Source organism: Miniopterus schreibersii (genome assembly GCF_964146895.1).
Source record: "Miniopterus schreibersii genome assembly, chromosome: 4".
Taxonomy (NCBI): domain Eukaryota; kingdom Metazoa; phylum Chordata; class Mammalia; order Chiroptera; family Miniopteridae; genus Miniopterus; species Miniopterus schreibersii.
Genome location: NC_138105.1, coordinates 22,074,648 through 22,085,235, shown reverse-complemented (window position 1 = coordinate 22,085,235; position 10,588 = coordinate 22,074,648). Strand labels below are relative to the sequence as shown.

Here is a 10,588-nt window from a genome sequence, read left to right as displayed (position 1 = left end):
ACAGGTGACAGCTAGTGACACTTTGGTGGCCAGACAACCTAGCTCAAGGATCCCTCAGGAATCTCCCCCTTAGCCTCTGCATCCCAGCCAGGCACTGCCCCTGGCCCATGGTGGGCGCTAGCCGGAGGTCTCTCAGGTGACCAGATGACTGTATGGATCCCAGGGGTTCTTCGCTTTGTGCTCTGACCCAGGGGCTCTGCTCCATGACCTGCCCCTGGCTCAGCTTCAAGCACTTTCTTGTGTAGGAACATGCCCATCTTCTGGCTTGCCATACTGCCGCCATCTGCCATGTGAGGCGCATGGTTAGTTTCTCAGGACCCAGACTCCTTGGCAGGGCCTCCCTCTCCAGCCCGGACAGCTAGGACGCCTCAGGCAGCCCTCAGGCTCTACCCACAGCCCATCACTGCACCCCTTCAGCCGTTCAGCCCTTTGACAGAGTTTGTGGCTCTTTGTTCTGAGCAGCAAGGTGGGAATAATCACCTAGAGACCAGATTTGTTCTTCTATTTTCATATATATTTATTCCAAAATAAAGATATAACATTTTAAACAAATATATATATATTTAGTTTTAAAACAAATATTACAACTGACTTTGATTCAGCATGGCTTACTTAATTTTTAAATTGCAACAACTTTTAAAATTCAATAAATAGAATAAATACTATTTTATCTTCATGCTCTGCCTCTCATCCTTTCTTTCTGGAAAACTCCCAAGAGGCTGCTGAGAAATGTCAGTGTGTTGCCTGTAGTGGTTTGGTTGCACGGCTGCTCACAGGAAAAATTCTGTGGGGATGAAAGTGAAAAAAGACAGAATGACAGCAGCCCGGAACCGCCCTGCCCAGAGCCTGCTGAGGGGAGGGGTGCCGGGGGGGGGGGGGTGCCAGGGGGAGGGGTGCCGTGGGGAGGGGTGCCGTGGGGAGAGGCGTGTGGGTAGCAGGGGGCTCGAGACAGCAAATGGATGGGGTGGCCCAGCTCTAGCATTTTGTGTAGACACGCAGGTGGCTGACTTTGTGGTAGGATTTCAGGGGACACACACACACACACACACACACACACACACACACACACACACGGACACCTATCAAATGGTCCTAGGCCGTCTCATTAGAGGAAACCTTTCCTTGGGACACTTTGAGGCCAAAGATTTTGTCATAATCCTTTTGTGCTGTCCTTTCAAGGTCGTTTTATAGCACAATGGCGAAGGGCAGGGCTTTGGGGTCACATAGACCAGAACTCAAATCTCAGCTTTGCCACTTATTAAATAGGCAGCCTTAGGAAAGTTAATTAGCCTCGCTGAGCCTCAGTTCCCTCCTCTGTACGGTGAGCGTGATAAATCTAACCATTGTCCGCCAGGCAGGTGAAGCCACGAAGCAGTACATCTGAAGCACTTAGAGCTACACGCTGCTGATGGCAGGAGCGCCTTAGATTAAGCAGCCGGGAAGGGCCCGCGGCCTCCTGTGACGGGGTGCAGAGGCTAACGCCGGGCGCTCAGTCCCCGCCTCCCCCTCCAGGGACAGGGTGGCGGCTAAAGGGGATGAGTGCTGCTGGGCAGTTAGGGCACGCGGCCAGCTTCCTCCTGCATCTGGGGGAGTTTCCCTAGAAACACCTCCTTAGCCAATCAAAAAAAAATCTTCTTTAACTTGCAGGCTGCAACTCCCACTCCGTTGCTAACAGATTGGCAAATTGAATGTCTAGGTACTTTAGTGTCCTGTGGGCTCTAGCCCCGACTCTCTAGATTTTTGGCTTCCAGTTACAGTCAGATGAATTGTTCATTTTTCACTAGGTGGAGATGAGTAAATGGCAATGCAGGCGTGAGCGTTTTCTAACACTAGGGAACGTCGGGCTAGCCAAGGCCGATCCCACTTGCTGAGATTCTATTCTATTCTATTCTATTCTAGTCTATTCTATTCTATTCTGTTCTGTTCTGTTCTGTTCTGTTCTGTTCTGTTCTATTCTATTCTCATTCTGGTGAATTTTCTGAGGTGTCTCTTGAACGACCAATTCCAATGTTATCACTTGGATAGACTTGGTGTCACAGTCACATAGAAATAACTAAGCAGAGTACGTATATCACAAAGAAAGCAAGCTCACCGGACACTTGCTGCTCCGCAGGGCTCCGACCGTTTTCTTCACACGGTTGAAAACCAGGGGGAACCTCGCTTTCGCTGTGGTGTTGGCCATGAGGGCCAGGCCCTCCTGGAAGCAGGGTGTGGTGCAGTTGTCCTGTGGGGTAACAGGGTTATGAAGGGACACCCAGCGCACCATTTGGGGAAGGAATAAGAAAAAGAATGCTTTTAGGCACTATTTTAATTTAAGCAATGTAACTTAAACTGATTATTTTTGGACGTCCCTTGCCAGTGTAGGAAACAACCGGTATTTCAGGTGAGGCCCTTAGTCCGCAGTGACACTCCCTGGAGATTCTCAGTATGTTCCATCCAGGGAACGTGAGGCCCACAGGCCCCAGAAGACAGCCAGTTCTGAGTCCCCTTTTCAAACATTGCTCCCCTGTTCCAAGTCTTGAAATAGTGAGTTTGAAAGTACAGAGAAGAAAAGCCCTTCACACCAACCCCGATGGGATGTGCCAGTTGAACACAGCCAGTGTTTGTGCAGGAGCTGACGCCTCGGGCTGTGTGCATCGTGGGCTGTAACGGGGGGATGGGGTGGAGGAGAACTGCGTGGCTGCCCTGTCCTGTTCTCATCGAATGTATGGGCCACGGTGGGGTGGGAGGTCTGACCTCAGCTTGGGTGGAAGCTCCAATTCTCCCAGACCTTGCTTCAGAGAGAGCAAAGCAGGGCCCCCTGGATAAGCTCTTCCTCCTCACCTTAGCCAGAAAATTCCTGCCATGCTTCCCGTCAGCCCACATGGGCGATGAACCTCCAGAAGCCCTTCCACTTCTCCTCCACCCACAACCTCAGCCACTGTCCTCTCAGAGGTCACCCTCAGTCAGCTAAGTAGACAGGAAGGGCGAGGGGGGAGGGAAAGGCACAGCGCACACACTGAATGCCAGAGAAAAGAGGAAGAGCTGTCGTTTTATTTACATTGCTTTGTGGCCTTAGAGTCATCCTCAGATGGATTAGAAAGTAATGTGATATGGGCTGTATCATTTGCTATCATCTCAGATCCAGTTTGATTTCATTGTGCACATGGCACAGCTAATCTAGAAGGACAAGCAAATTTTAAAAAGAATCTTTTAAATATTGAAAAGCAATCACACTTCTCAAGGGGCACAGAGCTGACCAAATACAAAGAAACCTGTATAATATAGAATTTCAAGAGCCTGACTTTGAAAGGAAATACTAACCCGTGACAATTGTAATTAAGTAACATTTGTTTATCTAAAATACCAAATGAGGCAATTATTTTTACTTAAACACTTAAAAAGAACAAGATTATATTCTTTTGCTATACTTACAGAAGGAATGGGCAGACACAAACAACTGGTCACCTGCAAGAGAGTATTTTCAAAGTGAAGCTTCCAGATGTTAAAATCGAAATCAGTTTAGAAAGATCTTAAAAGAGCATTTACTCACATTTCCACTGCAGCTGCATTTTGACAGTGGGTCTTTCTAAAGTAGAGAGACAAGAACCCATAATGAGTGATATGTTTTTCACCTTCCTAAAAAATGCACTGAACATTTTCCATAGCTGCCTTTCCCATCAGTGCCCCCTCTGCAGCTTACCTGTAGGTTGTCAATGAGGTGCTTGACATCCTTGATCCCTACCAAGGTCGAACACCCCTGGCCAGCTGCGGAGGAGAGAAGAAGGGCAGAGGCAAGGACCACAGTCAGGAGCATCTTGACACAGGGCTGGAGCTCAACCTGAAGACTCCTTCACATCGAGTTGGTATTTAAAGCTCCCTTGCAAATGTGGAAAAACCCCCAACATCAAACTGATACCAAGTGCCCACCTTTTCTCTGTAAATTTGGGCCACTTGACATTGGAAAAAAAAGATATACGTATTATAGCAAACTGAGTCACTTGACAAAGGCTATGTCTCAGGAAATATCATTCCTTAGCAAAGATACTTTTGACAAGGTTGGGTACTGAGATGCTGTAGGAAAAGTTAAAGATCTTAAAACATATATGTATATTTTTAAGGCAGAGGTTCTAGTTGTGAGAGTTAAAATACTTTCCATGAAAGCCCAGGGCTGTGTTTTCCCTTTCTCACTTTATTGGAAATGCTGATATAATAGTAGTCAGCCACAGGGGTTCTAATGAAGGAGGAGCTGGGGTGGGGTGGAAGAGCATGGGGGCCGGGGGCAGGAGGGTGAGAGATAATGCAGCTTCCTGAGCTGCTGTCTGTCAGGGTTTTTGCAACCTCAGGCTTTGCAACCTCAGTCTAATCCTTCCCCCTCAATCTTACTGTACTTTATTCCCAAGTCTCAGCACTGTCTTTCATGCCTGCGGCCAGCTTCTGCGCCTCACACAAATACATCTCTATGCAAGCACTCCTTTGAACAGGGGTCTTAGGAGGAACTCTTCCACCGTAAGTACAAGGGTGCAGCAAGTGTGCCTGTTAGCACTGGCCTTGAAGATTCCTTAGTATCTTTAGAGATCTTACCTAACACTAAGTAAAAACTCAGTGCTTGGGATGGGATAGTCACTAACATTTATCGATCGCTTCCCACATACCAGTCACAATTCTAAGCACTTTATGGGAACCAAGCTGTGGAATACATACAGCCACCAAATGAGGTGGGTGCTAATTTGTCATTCTCAGGTTTTACCTTTTTAAACTCTGTATCTTAGCTTCCCAGCTCTCTCATGGGGCTGTTTTTGTCACCATGAGCCAGAAAGCAATTTCACTGTAGCCCTGTAACTTTGACCATCCTCATTATTTTATAGATGGGGAAACTGAGGCACTGAGAGGTAAGTAATTATCCCAAGGCCACACAGCCAGGAAGCAGCTACATTTGTGCTAAGGCCTGAAGCCTGGCTCCCAGGCTCAGCTCTCACTCCTCCAGCACTCCTGCTTCTCCGAGCATTTTCAGTCCGCCTCTTCCAGGGGGATGGACGCCCCGTAGGCCACGCGGGTCTGGTTCACCCCTGTATCAGCACCTGGGAAGGCACCTGGGGACAGTGGGCTGTATGTGTATGTGAACTAAGTGAATGTTTAATAAAACCTTTTGAACAGTAGTTTTTGAAATTGTGATAAAGCTACACATAAACAGACTTTTATAAGGTTTTAAATCTAGTTTCTAGGGTATATGTTTGGAGGTATGTGCGCTTAAGAAAATGTATGTTCTATGTACTAGAAACTGAAAAGGTGGAGATTCTTTTTTTTCTAATTCTCACCAGAGGATATTTTTCTATTGCTTTTCAGAGATTAGGAGAGAGAGAGAGAAACATCGATGTGAGAATTGTCTCCAGCACATGCCCCAACAGGGGCTGGGGATCGAGCCTGCAACCAAGGTATGTGCCCTTGGCCAATTGAACCTGGGACCCTTCAGTCTGTGGCCGATGCTCTAACCACCGATCAAACTGGCTAGTGCAAGGTGGGGGTTCTTCTGTTTAGCACGCTGAGCTGTAGTAACCAATGGGGACAGCCCCATAAGCTTTCCTCACCACCACTGTAAGAGTCTGTGGCAATACTGTTCTCGGTTCATGTTGTTCCTTAGGAATGATGAGGAACCATCAGGGTTCGACCGCACTATGGGGAGAGGGGGCATCTTGGTGCCAAACAAGGTAAAAAGGAGTTGGCTTTTTGCTAAATTCCCTACTCCTGCATACCTGCCCTCTGCAGGCACTGAGGAGAAGATTCAGAAGGCCTGTGGCAAACACTTTGATTACAGAGTTTGGTATCTACACCCTTTTCTTGCTGATAGAGCCCTGATTGGTTTAGGGTGGCGATGTGCCCAACTAAGCACCCACTCTTTCAGCTTCTTTTGCTGCTACAGAGGGCCTTGTGACATGTTTGGATCAATGCAATGTCTGTAGAATTCTTTTACTTTCCTGGGGATAGGAGACAAAAGTAGATGAAACCTGCCCTTACCCTTGATTTCAATTTGGCCATGAATGTGATGGCAGGAGCTTCAGCAGCAATCTTATAACTATGAAGAAATGGGCAAGAGAATTGCAGCTACAGCAACACTAACACTTTACACGAATAGAAAATAATCATTAAAAAACCCAATAAAAATAAAACCATGAAAGCAACAACAGAAAGTAACAATAAGACTACAACAGTGGTACTAAGTTCTAGTGAGATATCACTGCCTACTGAAGACACTGGGCCTTGGAGCTCAGTAAAAATGGAAAGCTCTTATAAAAATGAAGTTAAAATGTGCTGGGAAGGTGTTAAAGATATGCCAGCATCGGGTTGAACCTTTTTCCCTGACATCATTGGAAGACTTAAAAGAGACTTGGAAAGGTAATCATCTCACACTCTATGAATCAATATAATCTAATGCTGTGTGTGAACCATGGATATGATTTCACATGCCAGTGGGTGTGCCTCTTACAGGGGAAACACTGCCCACCCCCTCACTGTACAGATGAGGCCATACCCAGAAAGAAAAATGGGCTTGTCCAAAATCATATCTCTAGTTACTAGTGGGAATAGTATAGTGTAGTGGTTAAGACCAGGGACCATGGAATCAGACGGCCTGGGTTCAAATCTTGCTTCTATCTCTTGTTCACCACATGGTCTTTGACAAGTTGCTCAACCTCTCCAAGCTTCTGTATCCTGACTATTAAGCGAAGATGAGTGTGTGGAATTGGGGGTGGGGATGGGGTTGCTGTATAAGGCCTACCTCCAAGGCTCCTTGTAAAGATTAAAAGAAATGTTTACTTGGTGCTTAGCACGAATTAAGTATCCTCCATTTGAAGTTTGTCGGAGCAATGAAGTCTAGTTTAGGGGTCAACAAACCATAACTGATTTGTCCAGATCCAGTGTAAGGCCTGCAAGCTAAGAATAGTTGCTAATCTTTTTGAAGGGTTGATAAAAAATAATTAACAAATAGAAAAAAATCAGAAAGTGGAGCAGAGACAGTATGCAGCCTGTAAAGCCAAAGAAACTTACTATCTGGAGCTTGACAGAAATCTCGAGCACTCATGGTCTAGTTCCCATGCTGTAGTTCTCATTTTCAGAGGACATCACCTAAACCCTCCCCTCCTGGGAAGGGTAGAACTAAGAGTTGGTGGCCCAAGTGTCTCTTCTCCCATTGCCCTTTGGTGACTCAGCTTAGGCCTCTGGAGAGAAGGGAAGGGCCCTGAAATCACCTGCTGCCAGAGTCTCTGCAGTGCTGGACACCCATCATTTCCTGCACTGTTTGTGGAGAGGGCTTGATGGCCTCATGAGCCAAGACTCTGGTCTTGGTGCAGCCACATACCCACCATCACCGATATCTCTAGAAGGCCCTGGTTTAGTAGGAAGAGCCCCATATATTGAAGTCAGAGAAAAAGTGAGCAAACTAACATTCTTATTTTCTCCCCAGGCCAAATCCTGGCCTAACTAGTTGGGCTTGGGTCACCCACCCTCCTGCCCACCTCCAAGAGCTGGTGCAGGGAAAGGTGGTCAGTGGACACTGGTGCTCCTTGGGCAGGATACCCAGCTTTTCCAGGCATCGATGTACCGCCAGCCCTCACCCGTGCAGGAACCTGGGACGGCTCACCCAGTCCTACCTCACGCAAGGGTAGGAGTGTGCCGTTTGGGATGCTTTCTCAGGAATGAACCAAGTTGCCTGGAAGTTTGATCTGGTCTGTTTCATATTGTCCTCATGCTCCACTCTCCCCCTCACCTAATACCCTCCAGTCACATTGGTTTCTTTCTAATTCCAGCCTCTAGACCTGTGCTCTTGCTAAGCTCTGCCTGGAGTGTTCTTCCTCAATTCTTCCACGTACAGCCCATTCTCGCCCTTAAGGTCTCAACCCAAATGCCTCCTCCTCCACAAAGCCCTCCCTGACCACAGTAATCATTGCAATCTGCGTGATTCCGTCTTGGTATCTGGTCCTCTCCTCTAGGGGGATATGAGTTCCAGGAGCGCTGACACAACAACCGGTTTTGCTCATCACTGTATTCCCAGGGCATCGTCTGTATTAAGTGCTCGGGAATTACTGCTTAGATAAAATAATGACAAATTTAATTTTGTAAAAAGTCCTTACATTTAAATTATTTATGAAATGACTAATATATGTTCCCAGTGGATCAGTAACAAAGAGTACATATAACATTTTTAAACCTGAGCAAGGAAAGCATTTCACAAATGATTAAGAAGTGAACAACAGAAACTGGCTTGTTGTGTGGTCCCTTGAGAATTTTGAAGCGCTTGTCAACCTCTCCTCCCTTTCCGTTCTTACTGTAGCGACATGCAGAAGGCATGTGACGTGTGGGAACTCCAACTCTGTAAAGGATGAAACGGAGAGAGTTAGGTGACTGTGCTCTACAAATCTTCCCCATTTCCCCACCCACTCAGTTATAAAAAAGAAAATTAAGAATATTTAAATGGTAGTTCAGCAGTTCAAAACACCATTACAGCAGCAGATGTTTATCTAGGCAGGCAACAACTTTTGAGGTTTAGCTTCTAGGATTTCTTTCAGTATCAAAATGTAAGTATGCAAATAATCTCCTGCAGAAAAAAATAAACCAGCTCAGAAATTAATTACTCATTATTTTAAATATCAAGAAGATTGGAGAGTGTGATGCTTACCAAGATTTAGTCTAGATAACATATTTTACAAAAAATTTCAATACTCAACCATTTATTTCGTTTCAAAGATAACGTCTGACATTTTTATTTTGTGATAAAAACCCATGTGTCATGAATTATTTCTCTAGGAATAAAACAAAATAGTTATTTGTTCTGGGAAGCCACAGCACAAAATGACACACAAAAAATGGCACTAAATTTCTAAGTAAAACCCATTCTTCCTTTTTCTCTAAACAGCCAACAGATAACTAATTATGAGAATCCTCAAGCACGAATTTCTTAATCAAATTATTATTTTGAAGTCGGTATTTCCCAACCAAGTGGGATGGGGCAAGCCCCTGGATGTGCTGTCTTCCCCACAGTGGCTTCTTCTCCAGGGAGTGCCTTCTAGCTGGATGCCCTGCACCTCTCGCCTCGCATCTCTCCTAAGCAAATTCTGGGCCCTGTGGACATAGGGCCCACTGCTCCCCATTTGGCTCCCACACCCTTTCTAGAGCTCTAGCCCTGGGATCTAGTCTGCCCATCCTCCATCCCTTCCTCCTACTCCTCACTGTCGGTGAACGACAATCCAGGCCATCCTTGTAAATGGAATTTTTATACCTTCCCATCGACACAGCCTATCATTACCTGAAAGCTGCCTCTGTATTTGCCAGAGACTATGAGACCCCCTTTGCTGTGCCCAATTTATTGGTGTCCATCTAATTAAGAACAAATGAGAACTCCTGTTCTGGATCACATTGGGGAAGGCTCTAGAATTTGTTGAACCCTTACTATATGCAAGGTAACATATTAAAATACTTTATGGATGTTTTCTTTTTTTAAAAATTTATCTTTATTGTTGAAAGTATTACAGGTGTCCCATTTTCCTCCCCAGTTGACCCCCTCCACCTCGCTCCCAACCTCTCCCAGGCCTTCACCCTGTTATTGACTGTGTTCATGGGTTATGCTTATATGCATATAACTTCTTTGGTTAATCTCTTCCCATCCTCCACCCCCCTTTCCTATTCCCTCTGAAATATGATCATCTGTTACATGCGTCAATGTCTCTGGATCTATTTAGTTCATCAGATTCTTTTGTTCATTAGCTTCTTAAAGAAGACCCTTCAACTTTTCCTGTAGTGCTGGTCTGGTGGTGATGAACTCCTTTAGCTTTTCCTTGTCTGAGAAGCTCTTTATCTGACCTTCAGTTCTAAATGATAGCTTTGCTGGGTAGAACAATGTTGGTTTTAATTCCATGTTTTTCACCACTTTGAATACTGCTTGCCACTCTCTTCTGGCCTGCAAAGTTTCTGTTGAGAAATCAGCTGAGAGTCGTATGGGTGCTCTCTTGTAGGTAACTAACTGCTTTCCTCTTGCTGCTTTTAAGATTCTCTCTTTGTCTTTAACCTTTGGCATTTAATTATGATGTGTCTTGCTGTGGGCCTCATTGGGTTCCTCTCGTTTGGGACCCTCTGTGCTTCCTGGACTTGTAAGTCTATTTCTTTCCCCAGGTAGAGGAAGTTTTCTGTAATTATTTTTTCAAATAGGTTTTCAATGTCTTGTTCTGTTTCTTCTCCTTCTGGCACCCCAATAATACGAATGTTGGGCCTCTTGTTGTCCCAGAGGCTCCTTATGCTATCTTCATATTTCTGGATTCTTTTTTCTTTTTGCTCTTCTGGTTGGGTGTTTTTTGTTTCTTCATGTTCCAAATTGCTGATTTGATTCTCAGCATCCTCTACTCTACTGTTGATTCCCTTTAAATTCTTCATTTCAGTTCGTGTAGCCTTCATTTCAAATTGGTACTTTATTATGTATCGATTTTCTCAGTTATTTTCATGTAACTCTTACTAATATGGTTGAGCATCCTTATAAACAAATTCTGAACTCTGTATCTGTTAGCTTGCTTAGATCTATTTCATTTAGTTCCTCTTCTAGAGATTTCTTCTGTTCTTTCCTTTG

General features: G+C 45.2%; 1 protein-coding gene across 1 annotated transcript; it reads right to left on the bottom strand.

Moving 5' to 3' along the window:
• Nucleotides 1–673: 673 nt before the first annotated feature.
• IL9 (interleukin 9) lies at nucleotides 674–3,796 on the bottom strand (the record flags this gene model as incomplete). The annotated part of the gene is made up of 4 exons (XM_081134032.1): nucleotides 674–784; nucleotides 2,093–2,224; nucleotides 3,415–3,447; nucleotides 3,683–3,796. 4 exons carry the CDS (start codon nucleotides 3,794–3,796, stop codon nucleotides 674–676), a joined length of 390 nt encoding a protein of 129 aa, XP_080990158.1.
• Between the last annotated feature and the right edge of the window lie 6,792 nt (nucleotides 3,797–10,588).